The 18,929-nt window shown below is 37.2% G+C and overlaps 1 protein-coding gene across 3 annotated transcripts in view; it reads right to left on the bottom strand.

Annotated features, from left to right (window-relative positions):
* The window catches only part of XRN2 (5'-3' exoribonuclease 2), a 78,699-nt gene that overhangs the window by 14,916 nt on the left and 44,854 nt on the right, over positions 1–18,929 (bottom strand). For all 3 annotated transcript variants that reach the window (XM_045053935.1, XM_045053936.1, XM_011280982.4), the window contains 7 exons: positions 17,745–17,828; positions 16,547–16,644; positions 15,861–15,940; positions 14,600–14,656; positions 6,558–6,626; positions 6,329–6,460; positions 5,174–5,301 (listed from right to left, as the gene is read on the bottom strand). In XM_045053935.1, the coding sequence (XP_044909870.1) occupies positions 5,174–5,301; positions 6,329–6,460; positions 6,558–6,626; positions 14,600–14,656; positions 15,861–15,940; positions 16,547–16,644; positions 17,745–17,828 (648 nt within the window). The remainder of the gene's footprint in view (positions 1–5,173; positions 5,302–6,328; positions 6,461–6,557; positions 6,627–14,599; positions 14,657–15,860; positions 15,941–16,546; positions 16,645–17,744; positions 17,829–18,929) is intronic.

The raw sequence follows: 18,929 nt of genomic DNA, 5'->3' as shown, positions 1-18,929 counted from the left end.
GAAAACGGTATTCCCAATATAAAAATAATCTCATAACCAGAATATAAAAGAACTCCTAATAAAGCAAAAGGAACAGATTACCCAGTAGAAAAAATGGACAAAAGGCTCAAACAGGCATATTACACACACACACACACAAATGTTCAAGGGTCAATAAATATGAAAAAAGCTCAACTATAGTAAGCATCAAGAAGATGCTAATTCAAATCTGAGTGGGAGACCACTACCCATCCAGTAGAATGGCTAAAAGTGAAAAGCCTAATAATATTTAGGGTTGATTAGAATGTGGAGTAACTGGATCTTCCCTGCACTGATAAAGGAATGCAAACTGGTATAAACTGAATGTAATTTGGGAAACTTATTCACTACAGGTGAATGTGTGCAGAACCCTGACCTTGCAATTCTACTACTAGTCCATACTAATCAGAGATGTTTATATTATGTGTGCTGAGAAACATAAGAATTTCACAGCAGTGCTACTCCAGCAGCCCCAAACTGACCGACCCAAACACAACCCCAACTGGAGAGGGAAATGGTGATGTAGTCACTGATGGAACAGTGTAAGTGATGAAATTTGCAGCAACAATATGGATAAATCTCAGAACAAAATGTCAAACAGAAGAGGGCAAATTTTTTAAAAGGTTAATGAAGAGTCCCATTATATAAAGTTAAAACAAACAAACAGATGAAACAAATCTATGACACCTATGTCAGGATAGTAATTACCTTTGATGGGCTAGAGTGGCACCTGGGAAAGCACATTAAGGGGGGGGAAGGGTGGGCTTCTGGAGACTGGTCCCTGTCTACATTTTGTTTTGTTTTGTTGAGAGAGAGAGAGAGAGAGAGAGAGAGAGAGAGAGAGAGAGAGAGAGAGAGAGAGAGAGAGAGAGCGCGCGTGTGCGCACATGTAGGGGAGGAGCAGAGGGTGGGAGGGAGAGAATCTCAGGTAGGCTCCATATGCAGCACAGACCCCACACAGGGCTGGATCTCACAACTGTGAGATCACGAGCTGAGCTGAAATCAAGAGTCAGGCACTCAATTAACTGAACCACCTAGGCACCCCTCTATTTCTTGACCAGGGCAGTGATTACATGAGTGTGTTCATTTCATAAAAATTAATCAAACTGTACACTTGTGACTCAGAACTTTATATGTTACATTTAAAAAAAAATGTGAAAATACATGTATGATTATCCAATTTTCAAAAATTACACATAAGAAGAATATAATGAAAAAAATTACTGCTTTAAAATTGCAGGATCATGGGATTATGGGAGTCTGTTTTATTACCTGCCACATTTTAATTAACAAGAACTACAGTTAAAATTCATTTAAAATGCCACTACAAATATGGAGGAAAAAACCAGCCTCTCCACCCTTGTAATCTGTTCCCATTATGCTCCTGGAATTTTGTACCAGTTATTCTAAGGTTAATACCACCTGACTTTTTGCTGTGTATTTCTAAGCCCAAATTCCCCACTGTAGGCTCAATTTAAATAGCGTATTCTTCCTGATTTTTTTCCCATAAACGTTTTCATTCCTACCATTCCCATCCCCTTTGAAAAGATGTTAAATATAGAGTTCCAGCACTAATCCTCAGGTAGCTCAATGTTACAAGTCACCACGCAGAGAGGGCCACTTGTGTCTTGCTCTAAGTCAATCCCTACTTTATAAAACTTATTTCCCATTTTTAATGATGTAATTAAAATAGAGACTAAATGGAATAGATTCTAATTAAAGTCTCTAAGTATAAACAAATTAGATCTCATAAGAACTGTAACAATGGCAAATGAGGAGTTACTCAAAGTAGTAAAAAGGGAGAGGTGACCCCACTATTTGAAGTAAAATGCACAGATGCTGGTTAAGAGGTAACTGTTCCTAAAGAAGGCAAACTAAGAACTATAAACTTGCAGGCCCCAAAAGACATGAAATTCTCTACCTCTGGTGTGACCCTGATAAATAAAAGAACTTTCTGACTTCCTTCTTTCTCTTACTGTTGGAGAAGAATTCTGCAGACTGATAGGGGACCTGAGAATGAAGCACTCAGATTTATACAAACTGCACACTGAGTGAGTGATTTTCTGTGAAGGGAATCCATGTTTTGTTTACAGATTCTCATGTGGGCCTAGGATTCCCTAAAAGATCTAGGCAACATTTCCCAAAGTGTATACCATGAGTGATACACACAATCAATTTCTGGGGGTCTGTGAACAAGCTTTTTGTCTTTACAGTTATGTATTTATTTTGACATATATTTGAAAAAAATACAACTAGCACATCAAACTCATGTCACACGGTATTGATATACAGTAAAACCTTGGATTGCGAGTAACTTGTTCTGCAACTGTTCTGCAAGACAAGCAAACATTTCCAATAAATTTTAACTTGATAAAATGAGTAGTTGATACAAGTAGTACGTGATGCTGAATGTCACATGATCACAACTGAGCCAATGGTTCTTGAAATTCGCTTTGATATACAAAGTGCTTTGGATTACAAGCATGTTTCTGGAATGAATTATACTTGCAAACTAAGGTTTTACTGTAATTTATGTATTCAAAATAAATCAAGTTAAAAAAAAAAAAAGACTTTAAAAGGTGTTAAGTAAGTAGCTGGGTGATTATGGTGGCAGCAAGCCCAGTGACTGGGCCTTAGGAAACATGAAATGGAAGGAAGCTGCATAATGGAGAACACATGCTTTTACCTTTGCTACTCAAACCTCTTTCCAAATCTCTCAAAGTTTACTAGACGCAACAACCTCAGGAATGCCATATAACCATCATCTTGAGAAATAACCTATGGAGATTATACTTGGCTCTAGCATTCTGTGTCTCAATTTTTTTCCCCACCTGGAAGCTGTGATACCATTATGGATAGAAGTGCATGGTGAAGAGCCATTAGATAAAAGGAACTGGCAAGGAATGTGTCAATAAACAGCTGGCTTTAACTGCGGAGGGGTGCCTAGGTGGCTGAGTCAGTTAAGCATCCGACTTACGCTCAGGTCATGATCTCAAGGTATGTGAGTTCAGTCCCCATCAAGCCCTGCATTGGGCTTAGTACTGACCACTTGGAGCCTGCTTTGGACTCTCTGTTTCCCTCTCTCTGCCCCTCTCCTGCTCCCAAATGAGCATGCACACGCACTCTCTCTCTCTCAAAAATAAACATTAAAAAAAACCCAATAAGCTGGATGTGCTTTCAGCATTTACAAGTAAATTTCAGGGCATAGATAGCTCTTTCAAAGGGACGAGACTCTTGTTGTATGTGGCATGGCTTGATAATATATATATGGAAATATACAGAAATGTTATTTGCTGAATCTTGGGGGGAAAGGAATTAAGTAAATTACTGCACCAAGCATATCCCCACAAGACCCATTAAAAATATTCTGTACCCCTTCTGTGTTCATTAAATAGAATAAAACCGCTGAACTCCATGGTTTTCATGGAGTCTAATAATGCTCCATTCAATGTCAAGCTACACAGCATACAGAGAAAGAGAGACAGAGAGAATACACTGAACACAGAGGGCTCTGAGAGAGACACCTTTAGAACCCATTTCTTTCTGGATACTAGATTAGGAAAATCTGGGTGGGCTTTAGGTTAAAATATGGGTTTATAACTTAATTAGCATGCAAACAGTGGTAGGCACATATCATAAATACTTTGCAACAATCTTCACATTAATCTGGTATTTCCTTGACAACTCCAAGATTGATTTTTTTTTTTATTTAAAAAAAATTTTTTTTAGTGTTTATTTTTGAAGGAGAGAGAGACCCTGAGTGTGAGCGGGGGAAGAGCAGAGAGAGAGCAAGACACAGAATCCAAGGCAACTTTAGGCTCTGAGCTGTCAGCACAGAGCCCAACGCAGGGTTTTATCTCATGAACCGTGAGATCATAACCTAAGCAGAAGTTGGACGCTTAACCACCTGAGCCACCCAGGTGCGCCCCCCCCACTTTTTTTTTGAACATTTTTTTAAATGTTTATTTATTTTTGAGAGAGAGACAGAGAGACAGAGACAGAGAGAGAGAGAGAGAGAGAGAGAGAGAGAGAGAGAGAGAAAACGCACATGGGACAGTGGCAGAGAAAGAGGGAGATAGAGAATCCCAAGGAGGCTCCATCCGTGCTGTCAGCGCAGACCCTGATCTGGGCTTGAACTCCTGAACCCATGAGATCATGACCTGAGCCAAAACCAAGAGTCGGGTGCTCAACCACTTAACCAACTGAACCACCCAGGCACCCCTACAACTTTGGTTGAAAAAGATTTCTTACAGCAGCTCCCTCTATTTTTGTTAATTAATTTTCATGAAATATTTCAAGCATTCAGAAAGAAACTTAAATAAATGACACTTAGATTTAACAAATGTTAGCATCTTGCCTCAGTCAAATCCTCCTGCTGCCATGCTGCCATTGTTTGGTTGGGTAGCAACCAGACAACTAGGAATGACCTTACAAAGAAAATGATTTTGAGAACCTGGTACATGACTTCTACTTTCTTGGTAAACGAACACAACCACGGAACTCAAAAATAACAATACGGGGATACAGTTTAAAATTAATACAGAATCTATGAAAAGTCTAACCTTTAACTCTTTCTTCCCTCTGTCCACTGCAATTCAAATGCGATGTAACTATTTTCAATGGGTAACACTTCCGGACCACTTCTGTACACAAAACTGGTTACCAGGGGTTAGGGAAAGGCCAAGATTTTCATAGAACCAGAGTTAAAGGAGTATTACTACCTAAAGCAATGCCTGGCTTTATCCTAAGGAATCCTGAGATACAATATGCATCGTGAGAAAGGGATACTGTCATCTTTCAATCGATTAAGAGGTTGCAATTCCATATCTAGCATCTGATTTAACTGCCCCAATACTTGTATTAATGAAGTAAGTAGCCAATCTCTCCACATATTTCTTTCTGCATACGTTCACTCTAGTAGAGTTACAGATGAAAATAAGAAATCCAGTTCATATTATTCAATTAGCTACACACAGCCAAGATAAAAGTATCTTCAAAATTTACATGAAGCATTCTCTTACAGTTCTCCTAAATTATGTTTTTTAAGTCCACTATCTCTGCCCTGATAAATCTTTTTAGCAATGAGATTAGGTTGGTTTACCTTTGTTGTAATATTTAACTTAGCATGTAAAATAATCAACTAATAAAAACTTACTTGACATGAGTTTTGGAATCTGGGCTTGTCCTCTCAACAGTGGCCTGTATAAGTTTCCCTGATAGGTCGCAGGTGGTGGTGCAGCATTGCCGTAAACGCCAGCCCCTGAGCCCCTTGGCATAACATGGCTGTAAAAGGACCCCACCAACCAGAAAACAAATTATAGATCTAGCCACCACATCATAGCTGACACAAATTAAATAAATGCTAGTAGTGGTCTCTTTACTACTAGATGTGATTAAGAGAACACAACCTTAAAAGGTTATAATTAACAAAGTTCAAAACAGTACCATGGATAGTAATGGTGACAGAATATGTTCATTTGCCACACCAAGATTCTTAATTGGTAATTATTTAGGTATTTATTAATTACTTAATTACTAATTACTAAATTAATTAATATATTAATTACTTCATGCAAAAAGTCTACTTTTCTTTTTTGTATCATATTTCAGTTTTGTCCTTAAGGACCCATGCTGTTGCTATCACTGTATACATTGCTGCTGTGTATCTTGCTATTTTCAATGATATCAAACATTACCCTATAGTTGTCATAGTCTGCAAAATTATAATATGTACACCTACAGAATACCATGGTGACATCTTCTAGTTTACTAAACCATTCCTCTCATTGAGTATTACTATTATTGATAACAATTCATTAGAGATTTGGGCATATAACTTTATACTTCTCTAAAATTATTTTCTCAGGACAAATTCCAAGGAGTAGGAATTTGGATCAAAGTTAAGAGTTATTGTATTGATCATGTATCATACTACGTACTTGTTATGTATTACGCATTACATATATGGTAATATATCGAGTAACACTTTAAACAGATTCTGCCGCATATTAATTCAGCTAAAACTTTCTTGAGGGTAAAGAGAATGTTTTATTCCTTTGAAATAACTGTCAGAAAGACAGCAAAACCTCTTAAGGGAAAATAACAGAATTCTCAAGCAATACATAAAGCATAATACATATACCAAAGAAACGGAAGTGAATTTTAAAAAATGAAGAAGAGCATAAAAGCATCAAAGTCATTAAAATATTTGCCAACTAGGCTTAAGTATTTATGACATAAACATTGACCTAATGCCTGTGAATGATTCCAAAAAAGCAAAATATACAAAGGATAGCAACCTACCACTCACCCCAAAGTCCTGAATGCAGCCTGATCTAGATGGACAGGCCGCCGGTCCCGACTGAAGCCAAGCTGGGGCTTCCACTGCCGTCCATTGCTGGACTTTTCCCAGTCACTTGGTTTCAGTACTGGTGCTGGTTTTCTGACCATTTGAAAATACAATATTCAGTACTGGGATAAACATTGTTCATACAAAATAAAACTAGATAGTTTATATTTAATGGCCACATCGCTGTTACCTTGCTCCTGGAAGCATTACAGCTTTAAAAATGTAGTCTTCAGCAAACTGTGGGTCTTTAAAATTAATACTGGAAGAGAGCAAAACACAATTTAGTGATTTTAATATTACCTTGGCTTAACTATTTTAAACTGAGGTACTTTTCATGTTTAAAAAAAGAGTAATTAAAATTCCAAAGTCTTCTCCAAAAATTCTTTTAACTGATAGTTTCATCAAATGGCTGAATATCTCCTTCCCCAAACTAATCGCTAGTACACAGCCTTCATGTAATTTTCTGTGTGGGAAGAGCCATGCTCTCACTAACTGTGGGTGACCACAGACAAAGGACAGGCCCTGCCTCAACTCTCGAGAAATACCAACAGGATACTGGAGATAGATGGAAGAGGTTTGCAACAACAAAAAATTTCAAAAAACGCCTTTCATTCTGTTTAGTGTAGGACGAAGACTCTCCCTCTAGCATCTTAGGGAAGATTAGCTCTTGTCACAAAAATAAGATGCAAATGCCACCAGAAACACTTGCAAACTCAGAAAGTGAACACAAATAATCTATGGAGAAAAAAACATTAAATTTCCCAGTTGAAACCCTGTATCATGCTCTATTAGGATGTTTCTCTTCCTTCAGGAATGGTCACACTTTGAAAACTACAGAGTGACTTATTTTATAAATCTGTACTCTTGGACTGTGAATATAAGCTTAATCAAGCTTCCTTTCTGGTGGGGTGAGTGTGTCCCAAAGCCTGGTAAGTACACAAGTTTTCCTTTTGACACAGCAGTTAAGACTCTGGATACATACAAGGTTTATACCTAAGGATATTCACAACATTAGTATTCATGTTGAAAAACTACAACCGAAATGTATGAGTAATAGTGGAGTGGTTAAAGAAACTAAGGTTCTCCCTAAAAACGGAATCCTCAATTGACATTACAAAAAATTTAGTAAGAGAACACCCACTGACATGGGGAAAATACATATACAACAGACTAGACATATATTCACCAAAAAGTTATCAGTGATGTTCACTGTATTATCATCGCCTTTCCTTCTCGGTGTTTTTTTAGTATTTCCAAAATTCCTCCATGACTGCAATCAGTTGAAAAAGGTTTTATTCAAAAAGGTTTTATTAAACTGGTTGACATTTGAGACAGCTAACTTTTTTTTCTTCAAATACTGCCACTTTATATTATTAGGGTCTATTTTCGTTGCACTGGGATTTAACTGTATATTTTAAGTACAGAAAAATAACTTCATTTATAATAAAAATGCGGAGTTCAAGAGCAGCTGAACAATACTTCATTTACTCAATCCATTCCTCTTACAACTCACTCTTCACTGGCAACCGCCTTTATCTCAAATGTTCTCTACTGGGCAAGGTGGCTTAGGGCAGTGTTACAGGTTTAAGAGGGTGGCAGAGAAAATGGTAGTTAAGTACAGGAGTTCATTAGGGCCTTCTAGGTACAAAGTAAAGACAGAAAATCAGTAATAAAGCAACACTTGCACCTAAGTGTCTCAAAGCAGGTATCTTTGTGTCAGCAGAGCTTTTTGGCAGTTTACCAAACAAGCTTTAAGAGTTCCCACAGCACACGTGGTCTCAGAGTAGTGTGGGGGCACAAATGGCGGCCAGGGAGCAACCCTGCTTCCCCTTCTGTCAAAGGAAATAAGAAATGTTTAATAATATTTTCATAAGGAATAAAAGTGGAAAAGGCAACAACAGGTGCAGAAAAGATGCTGAGTCAAAGCATGTGTATGCACATGCCTTCCATACATGTCTTTGTGTGGGATCAAAGCATGTGTGTATGGAGAAGAGGGAAGAGCATTCTTTCACAGGGGACCAAGGAAAACATCATCCAAGAGGCCTTGGTATAAGGTGGGACAGGACTGGTTACCAAATGAGAGAGGAAATAAATGTAACCAAGATGTGGAAAGGGGTCCCAGGACCAAGGAATAGCTCAGTTGAATTGGAACAGCAGCTGCATGAAAGTGATCTGAGTGATTACATCCTCAATTCTCCCAAGAAAGATTCATAACTAGTTCCATTCTGAAGGAGCAGGACGACACAAACCAACTTGTTACACGCAATGAATGCTTTAAGTTCTCAAGCCTTAACTCCCAGGTGGAATCTCAGTTGGAAAGAGCTAGACTGGAGCAAAAAAAGTTTGTGAACACAAGTGGGCAGGAAGACAGGCTGCCTGAACTGGGTTAATGTCCTCAGGAGGCTGTCCTGAACACAACATGAAGCTGCTTCAGGCAGTGAGGGAGTAAATATAATCAAGGAGGCAATTCAAACAGAACCTCCTGGCAACAGTGTGTCAGAGAACCAAAAGAAGGTCTTCAACATAGTCTAGGCAAGGGCCTTCAATGTGTGCTTGAGATGAGAATGCTGGGCAGACAAAAGAAATGGCAGGGCTGCAAGTGGAAACACATTGAGGTGAGGGCTTGAGATGAAGATCTGCAAGTCATGTGCAGAAAGACTAGAAGCTAAGTGAAGGAAACAGCAAAGGTAAGGAGATAACCCCAGGGTCACAGGGATAATCTCTCCTGAAGGACAATGGTTACAATCAGAGATTTAGTAAGACAGCTGAAATCAGTGTTTGAGAAAACAAATCCATTTATTTATGAAAGATGCAGTTTACTGTATGTCAACTGTTCCTCAATAAAACTGCTTTAAAAATCCCATCCTTGGGGTACCTGGGTGACTCAGTCAGTTAAGCACCTGACTCTTGATTTCAGCTCAGGTCATGATCTCGAGGTTCATGAGTTTGAGCCTGTCACTGGGAGAGCTTGCTTGTGATTCTCTCTCTCCCTCTGTGTCTGCCCCTTCCTTGCTTGCACCCTCTCTCAAAATAAATAAATCAACATTAAAAAAAAATTCCATCCTTCATGCTCATGCTCTAAAAGGGAAAACATTTCCAAGGTAATAGGAAAAAAATCTCCAACATCTCCCCTACTTCCTCTTAGAGCCAAACTCCACAAAGTGATCTATATACTTAATAGGGAGGGAACAAACCATTAGGAGACAGAAAGGGCGCATCTAAAAATAAGTTTGGAGGTCCCTATTGAAGGGACAAGGGATACTATTTTTGACCTCAAAGATTAAAGCATTCTTTTCCCTTGGACCTTTGAGTACAATTTGAAGACTTACTCTCTCCTAAATGAATTAAGCTTTCACTGGTTGAGATTTTTTTTTAGTAATTTGTTCCCAAAAATATATACTAAGAACTATTACATTTTTAGAAATTAAAGAACAAAAGAAGCTAAAGCACAACTCAACTGTATTTTTCCAATGTGATAACATCAGCCGCAACTTAAACAAACATCTCCAAAAAGAGAAACACGTAAAGAGGCAGGAACTCATTAGGCAAAGTCCCAAAGGGGAACTGTATTGAGATCCAAGCTTTTATTTTTTTTTTTATTTAAAAAAATTTTTTTTTTCAACGTTTATTTATTTTTGGGACAGTGAGAGACAGAGCATGAACGGGCGAGGGGCAGAGAGAGAGGGAGACACAGAATCGGAAACAGGCTCCAGGCTCTGAGCCATCAGCCCAGAGCCCTACGCGGGGCTCGAACTCACGGACCGCGAGATCGTGACCTGGCTGAAGTCGGACGCTTAACCGACTGCGCCACCCAGGCGCCCCGAGATCCAAGCTTTTAAAGTTCCTTCATTTTTTTCAGGTTTATTTATGTAAGTAATTAAAATTCTTATAGACAGAGAAACTAAAATAATAGAAATTATTTTATTATAATGAAATATATAAGTAAAAATAATAGAAATAATAAAGAAAAATGCAGATTACTCTGACAAATTTCTACCACCAGAAACAAAAGAGCTTAACTGTAGAGAGCACCAGGGGAAGGAAAGCAGTATCAGGGAGATAAGACAGAAGCAGCTTCAGGGAGGAAATGAGTTAACAGAACAGCTTATACATTCAACAGACTGCCCAGCTAAGGTAAGATAACTGTGTTTAGACGTACACTGCTTCATCCAGCTTCATTTAATTCTGTAAACAGGACTATTTTTCACCACTTCTAGGTGGTACCGTGCTGACTCATCTAGCACAAACTTCCACCCACTGAGAAGCCCTGCCCCAGGAGAAGTATGATGGACCCTTCCCTTGGTAGGGAACTTCCCTATTATTTCATATAATCACCTAATTGTTATCAGAAACACACTAAGGACAAAAATATAAAAATTGTAAACTTAAGCATGGTTGAAAATAACAAAACTGAGCAGTGCTTTCATCTGTATCACAAGTAGCACTTTAGACACTATTAGAAGAAAATACTACAGCAAAGTCTCAACAGGAAAGGAAAGGAATGTACAACACCCCTTTCCAACTCAATTCACTTTAAGAATTACCCTTAGAAATGCTATTTTAAGTACTATTACTGTTTGAGAGTGCTAGTACACTTCACAAAGATAGCAGAAAACTCTAAATATCAAGTTACTCCCTGCACTCCCCATTTTTACCCCACCTTTCCCTGATACCTTCTGTAATTAATGCTAAATCAGCATACCAATGCAAACTGTTCTTGTAGGGAAAACTTCATGATTCATATACTTGACATTTTAAAGCACTTAAAGAGTTTATAGGACTTAAGATGTCTTTTCTGACATTCTGTCAGAAGTAGCTAACCAGGTAGTGGAAGATAAACCGTTCCAAGAGTTTTCACCATCAAGTCTGTGACTAACTGTATATACTCCTCTTCCTCTAGGCTTCTGATTTCAAATCACCTGCTTGCCAGCCATTAGCATTATAGACACTGCAGTAACAGTTACATTAAAAAACTCACATTTTTAAAAAACCTCCTTGAAGAGATAAAACACTCTATCCCTTGCCTGATTCATCCAAAGGTGACTACAGAAAGTTTGAGAAACACTTCTCTGAAGAAATAAGGGCTCCTGGAAGGCTCTGTAAAACACTGGGCTTTGACACTATGAACACTATGAACAACTGGGCTTTTACACAGGTTCAGAACTACGCTAGGTGCTATGAGAAAAAAAGAAAACTAAATGCTGCTGATGAAAATAACACACAAGAAGATTATATAAACTACAGATCACCTTGTAGAACAGAAGAAAAGCTATGAAGGATAGGCTATAAAGGAATGGGCATTCCAAACAATGAGAGGAAGATACAGAGGTTAGTGTGATAGTGATGGGAAGAGCATGGTTACAAGGAGGAGGGAGGTATCTGTGAGCAACTGCGTGGATTTAAGCACAGAGCGATGGCTCTGCCAAACTGTGACAGACCTCGTCAAAGCAAAGTTTAATTCCACTGGCACTCTAGAGCAAAGATTTCTGAGGACTGGTAGTGCTTTTAAGAGAGAGAAGACTTATAGCATATGCCAACAGAGTCAGTGGGAAGGTGGAATCAAATAAATCAGCTGGGAAGTCACTATAGTAATTCAGGAGAAGAAACGATAAAATAAAGGGAAAAAAAAACCCTACAAAATAGGCCCACTGGGAAGAGCCAGGGATAAAAAATAACAGGGGAAAAAAATTCCAGAACAGTGGTGTAGATACAGGGATTATTGTAGAATGAGAGGCTAAGCACATGGAATGTAATATAGAACTAGAGGTTCCTGAGTCTGGGCAACTGCTCAGAGACAGAAAAGAGAGATCAGCCAGGAGAACAAGTGACAGGCACTGGACAAAGAAGTATGGAACACTGAATGTGAGGTAAAACAAAGGTGTGTGTGTGTGTGTGTGTGTGTGTGTCTACTCCAGAAGAACAGAAAATTGTGCCGCTGCAGTGGAATAGAACTTCCCTTTAATTTTAAAATCATATGAGGTTGTATATACTTATGAGGTTTTATATATTTAAAGTTAACAAACAATATTCTAAAGATATTACAGCTAAGCAAATTACAATGGTGAAATGCAGGATGAGGAAAATTAAAGGGGATAGCTCAGTTCTATTCAAAGTTAAGCTACTAATATACTGACTGATTTATGGGATCAGAATTAGAAAAGAATAAAAGATTTCCTAGGTCACAGCCGCCTCTATTTTCGAAGGGTCCTTCTAGGAACTTAAACACTTCAACAACCTCTCTCATACACTTTCCTACTACACTTTCCTACTCATACACTTTCCTACTACAAGTAAGACCAATGCGATGGGAAGAACCCACCTACACTCAATGGTTTCTCTGATGTGGAATGGAATACCAGATGCACCCAAAGAGAGAAGGGAAAAGATGCCAGGAGTCAAAACAGAGAGAAATAACTGCAATTGGCACCGGAGGCTGCATTCATAGATTTTCCCTTATAGAGCAAACACAACACTGGGATGAACAACAAGCCCCCAAACAAACACACACACAAAAATATGCAGTAAACTGGATCAACCTCATTACCCCTCAGGGGAAACAATGAAAATTACCTCATAAGGTAAAAATTAATGTGGTCTTTCACAAATCTCTAGGAAATTAACTCAAATCAATTTTATTATGAAGCTTTTTTCAACATGTACCTGAATACACACGTAGGGATTTATCTTATACATCAGATATCTTGTGAACATAATGGATACCAAATAATACCAAAGGCCCCTCAGGCTCATAACCAACCAACACTAACAACACCATACAAACAGAAGCTAAAGGATTTGTCAATTTTGTAATTCTTCCCTTGGACAAGTTTCTCTATCCTAATTAGAAAGGTAAGTAAAGTTAACTACTTCTAGAGGGCTGGGCAGAAAGGCTCTTGAAAACATGCAGAAAAACGGAGGAGCACAAGCAAACATGTGACAATCTGAAGACGGATCCAGTGGGATTAAATGACCCGAAGCACCACTGCAAGGCAGAGACCCCAAGGGTGAACACAGAGCATCCTCAATGGATCTGCCCAAACCAGACTATTCGTGAAGGGCTCAAGAGCTTGGCTCACAATTCTAACTCCACCCATAACAGAAGAGCTCAAAGACAAAGAGCTAGAACAAATTATGTGTAAAGATAAACAAAACATGTGCGTAAAGATAAATAAAAGCAACTAATCTAGAAAGATTTTCCAAATTCATGAGTTTTTTTTTAAAATAAAACTCCTTCTCACTTGTTGGGATGAGCACTGGGCGTTGTATGGAAACTGATTTGATAACAAATTATATTATAAAAAAGAAAAAAGAAAAAGAAAACATCACATTCAGTCTATCACCACAATAAATACATACATACATACCTCCTAAAATTGCAGGTGCTACCTAAATCCATTAAGGATAGGAAAATGAACATGCTTTCACTTTATAATGATAAATCTAAAATGTTTCCCAAGAATCAGAGAAATAGTATGAGTGGGAAATAGTCTTCCCACACAGCCTTTTACAAAATCCTCGAATCACTAAGATGTGTTTGCCTTAGTCTTGCCTGAAGACTGCAGAAAATGATAGTAACAAAAACCCTGTTGTCAAGATTAGTAATTACATACACTAATTAAGCAAATAGTAATTTGTTGGTTTTTAATTCTAAACAATCATATTATATTTTACACACAGAAAATGCTGTCATCATGCAAGAAATGAAATATAAGTAAGTTTTCCAGGTAGCAGAAATTAGCCCTTTACGTTTATATATTAATTGTTGGTAAAAATTTCCATAAAATCATTCTATCTCAACCAAAGTAAAGGATGTAATAGTTTTGTTTTTAAACTCTGCAGAGCCACAACTGTAAATATAATTAAAATAATCTGTTGTAACACAGTGAAGCTGTGTGGGCCTCTGGGGTGTAGAGGTCTGTTTGCTCCTACATACAACTACTCCTAGAAACTCCTACTTTCTACCTCCCACTTACTAATCCGGGAAGAATTAGAGGTTGTCAAGGGAAACCAGAAAGCCGAGAAGCAAGCTTGTTCAATCAGTAACTTTAACAATATACATAATTTAAAGTCAAGAGGCTCTGTTCCAAGGTTTGCAACACAGGGACTCTTGAATCTCAAAGCATTGGTAGATTAATAGCTGCCATTTCCTTGTGATTCAGAGGTCTTTTTAGACTTATTTGCAAGTTACAGAGCTGTGTTTTGGTCAAATGACGTGAATTTTGGAAGACTTACCTGATTGCAGTGTTCTGTGCCAGATCTCGTAACATGGGGACAGGAGAACATACTATTCTAAAGACAAGGAAGACAGTTAAGTTGTAGCCTTCTGGATACGTGGAAGTAAGATATTACTTTAGGAAAGAGAACTCATTAAAATGTACCAACAAAAACAACATAACCAATTATAGCTTTCAAAAGGACCCTGTCTTCCTTGTTTGTAATCTCCTTAACAGAGAACTATTTTCTGCAAAAGGCTCCTATCAGAATTTGTAAAGGATACAAAAAAATCAAAAAAGGGGCGTCAGGGGAACAAATAACCAAACAGAAGAATAGAACAGGTACTTTTTAAATGAGGAAAACCAACTGGTTAATAAATATACCATATGGCATTTGATTTCATTAGTAATCAGAGAAAGGCAACTATAAGCCAACAGGCATCCACTAAATTGACAAAAATTAAGGTGATGACAATTCCAAAGGTTTGCAGGAATGCAGAGCAACACCTCTCACAAACTGCCACTGAGATTATAAAATAGTGTAATCACTTTGGAAAACCATCCAATATTATGTAGAAAAGAAGATACACATACTCTGTGACCAAGAATTCCCAAACTCTGATCTCAGAACCCCTTTAAAACATTCCTAAAAATCAAGGACCTCAAAAAGCTTTTGCTTACATTGGTTATGTCTATCAATATATACCTTTTAAAAATTAAAACTACAAAATTTCTAAAATACTAATTTAAAGATAACAATAAACCTATAACATAAATAACATTTTTAATGAAAAACTATATTTTACAAAATGAAAAAAAAATAATGAGAAGTGTCATTGTCTTACACTTCTGAAAATTTCTTTAATATCTGGTTTAATATCTATCTTAATAGCTGGATTCTCTTATCTGCTTCTGATTTAATCTCCTAAGATATCTATCACACTACATTCAGTTTCTGGAAAACTCCATTGTACACTCAAGAGAGAAAGAGAGTGAGAAAAGCAAATATATCACAGCATCTTAGTATTATCATGAAAATAATTTTGACCTCATGGATCTCCTGAAAGGGCTTTAGGAACCCCCAGGGCTCCCTATACACAGTGACACAGCCACTGGGTTGAAGAGCTGGGCTCTCACCCCAAGTCTTTTTCATAGTGCAGCAGGTTTTCTGTTGTTTTGTTTTCTCACTATTACTAGAAAATAAAACACGTAGGCAACAAAGACAAAATGCTAACTAAACTTCTTCCCAGTTGTACCAATTTACACAAATGAATGCTTACTGATCTGGAAGAACGGCTTCTTCATCCAAAGAAAATTTTCCTTGCATTCCATGACATAGTTCAGGAGGTACATCCACTGGCTGTGGAAAAATGCATTCTTGATCATATATCCAGAAGAATGGAAAGCAGGGACTCACACGTCTACTTGTACACCAATGCCCATAGAAGCACTATTCTTAAAAGCCAGGAGGAGGAAACAACCCAAGTTCCCATCAACAGATGAATGGATAAACAAAATGTGGTATATACACACAATGGCCATTAAAGGAATGAAATTCTGACACCTGCTACAACATGGATGAACCCTGAAAACATTAAGCTAAGTAAAGTAAGTCAGACACAAGAGGACAAATACTGCATGATTCCATTTATGTGAGTTACCAAGAACAGGTGAATTCTTAGACAGAAAGTAGAAGAGAAGTTACCAAAAGTAAGAGGAGAGGAGAATGGAGATGTATCATTTAATATTGTTTAATGGATACCCAGTTCTGGAACTGGACAGTGGTGATGGCTGCACAACACTGTACTCAGACTTAATGCCAAAAAATCACACACTTTTTAAGGGTTTTTAAAAAGTTAAAATGGCACACTTGTTTCTGTTTTATCAAAATTTAAAAAATGCATTTCTGATTAATCAAATAATTACACTGTCTAAAAACACCTCATGATGGAAAAAGAGACCATACCTCTGTGGAACCTGTCTGATAGAGCTCCAAAATGAAGTCGTGAAGTGGGTGATGTTTCCCCACAAATAAGACATCGCCTCCAAGACTGTTTCTTTTAGCTGGGAGGAAAGTAAGGAAAGAATAAAGATCAAACAATTACATCTGCAAGCACAACTTTTATGAGAAAATGAAACATCCAAATTTTATTTTATTTTTTAAAGTTTATTTATTTTGAGAGAGAATCCCAAGCAGGCTCAGTGCTGTCAGTGCAAAGGCTGACACAGAGCTCGATCTCACAAACCGTGCGATCAAGACCTGAGCTGAGATCAAGAGTCAGATGTTTAACCGACTGGGCCTTTCAGGTACCCCAAGAAATCACCTAAATTTTTAAAACTTAAGTATAAAGTTTACAAAAAATAATGTAAAAGTTATAGGCCAAAATGTGTGAAGCCTCTATAAAAGAAAAATAATTTTTGACAATAAGGTTTCAAACATCAATGACTATCAGAAAAAATTATCACTAAAAGATATCTGAATATAGTATTGTAAGATAAGGGACAAAGTTATCTGTACAGAACTCATTTGCTTTCTTTAAGAAATATAAAACCATTTCATGAGGAAACCCAAACAAATTATACCATCTGATAACAAAGACTATTCTAAGGATGCCTGACAGAGAAATTATTTCTATAGGTTTATCATACTGGTGTTAAATAAATTTCCCAATAGAATCTAGCTTCCCAATTTCCCAATACTTTTAACTATCAGTATTAATGACAAAATGCCACTGTTTGTAATAAAATAACATTTTAGGTTAGCAATCTGAGAGAAAATGCCTGTGTTTGAATCTAACTTTTCAAGCAAACTGTTATTGAGGGGAGATGAAGGGAAGGAGGATGGAGGAAACTAATACAACCCAGTATGGAAAAATACTTTTGTGTGTACGTATCATACAAGAACCAAAAAGTCAAAGGATATTCTTGAAGTGCTGCTTTTTAATAAATCTAACAAACACTTGTGAGTTAAAAAAATTATAATTACTATTCAATTTATGGATAATAAATTCTAAGAAGCTGACTTTTCTTATAAAGAAAACATCAAAGGTTTAGGCCTTTATGTGAAATTTGACAAGTGGAAGAAGAGTCTAATTTCATAGGGAAATGTAAAGTCTGTATGATATAGACTCAATGTTGAGATCAAGTGAAAGTACAATTCTTACTCTCTTCTGGAGTGAGGTCTGGGTACACCTCTTCTAGAGCAGCTCGCAGCCTTCGCTCATCCACAAAAGGCAACAGAGCAACACCTGGGGGAAAAAATGCACACCAACCACCCAGCTATTAGGATCATCCAAATTCCATTTATCATTGGTCCAAATAAACATTTCTAGTAGAATATCCTTGCTGATGTAAAAACACTTAGAAACTGAACTCTATTTGGTCAAATCACAGATGCAAATACTTCCCATGTGGTGAGAGAAGACAAAAGTTCTATATATTTTCCATCCTTAAAATGGCTCGTAAGAGCCATGTTTGCAGAATCTTAAGTCTATGATGATAAAATTTTTAAATTAATTGAACAAGTAGCCACCTGGACACGAGTCTTTGTTCTCGCCTTACTTACGAGGATGCCCTTGGGCAAGCCAGTTAATCTGCCAAGGGCTTGAGTTTGTCCTTTCATCTTTCTGACTTGGTTTTCAACTAAAATACTCAACTAGAATAAATACATGGAATGTCTTCCAGCTCTAAAACTTCACAGTATTTTGTTTACATTTTAAAACCTAATAACTAATTTATATGCAAGAAGTTTTTAGAGACTTGCTTAAATAACTGTGGGGAGTATTCAGGCTGAAAACTGTTCTCTGGAATGTGCCAGAATTAAGGTAATTGTTTTATTTCAATCTAAATTCATAATTTTCAAAGAAGCACACCAGTAGTACAATGTCTATTACTAGAAAAATATATGAAGTTATTCAACCAAATGTGTATGTTGTACTGTATACAATATAAATAGTCTTTTGGCTAAAAAATTTAAAACAAATGGCAAAGAGTAATGCTAAACAGAGCTAAATAATTTTGAAACTACTGACAGTCAAAACTGCTCTACTTATGATTGTTCCCTTTAGAATGAGAAATGAAAGGCTCCCCAAGTTGTCATTAATTACTTAGCTACCATATTTTCAAAGTTTAGAAACAAGTTCAATTTCATTACCTAGTAGGGAAACATGTATTTTTTTAAAGTTAAAAAGAAACTAACTTCTAGTGTGAAAAGTGATTTCAATATTAACATCTATCATCTGAGTTAGGCTATTTCATTTACTGGTAAACATCTACACAGAAAAAAAAAATGTAGGGAGCTTTTCAAGTTTTGTTTAGTCATACACTTAAAACCCAAATTATCAAGCAGA

This window comes from Felis catus, chromosome A3 (assembly GCF_018350175.1).
Source record: "Felis catus isolate Fca126 chromosome A3, F.catus_Fca126_mat1.0, whole genome shotgun sequence".
Taxonomy (NCBI): Eukaryota; Metazoa; Chordata; class Mammalia; order Carnivora; family Felidae; genus Felis; species Felis catus.
Note: the sequence above shows the minus strand (reverse complement) of the source record. Positions and strands in the feature narration are given on the sequence as shown.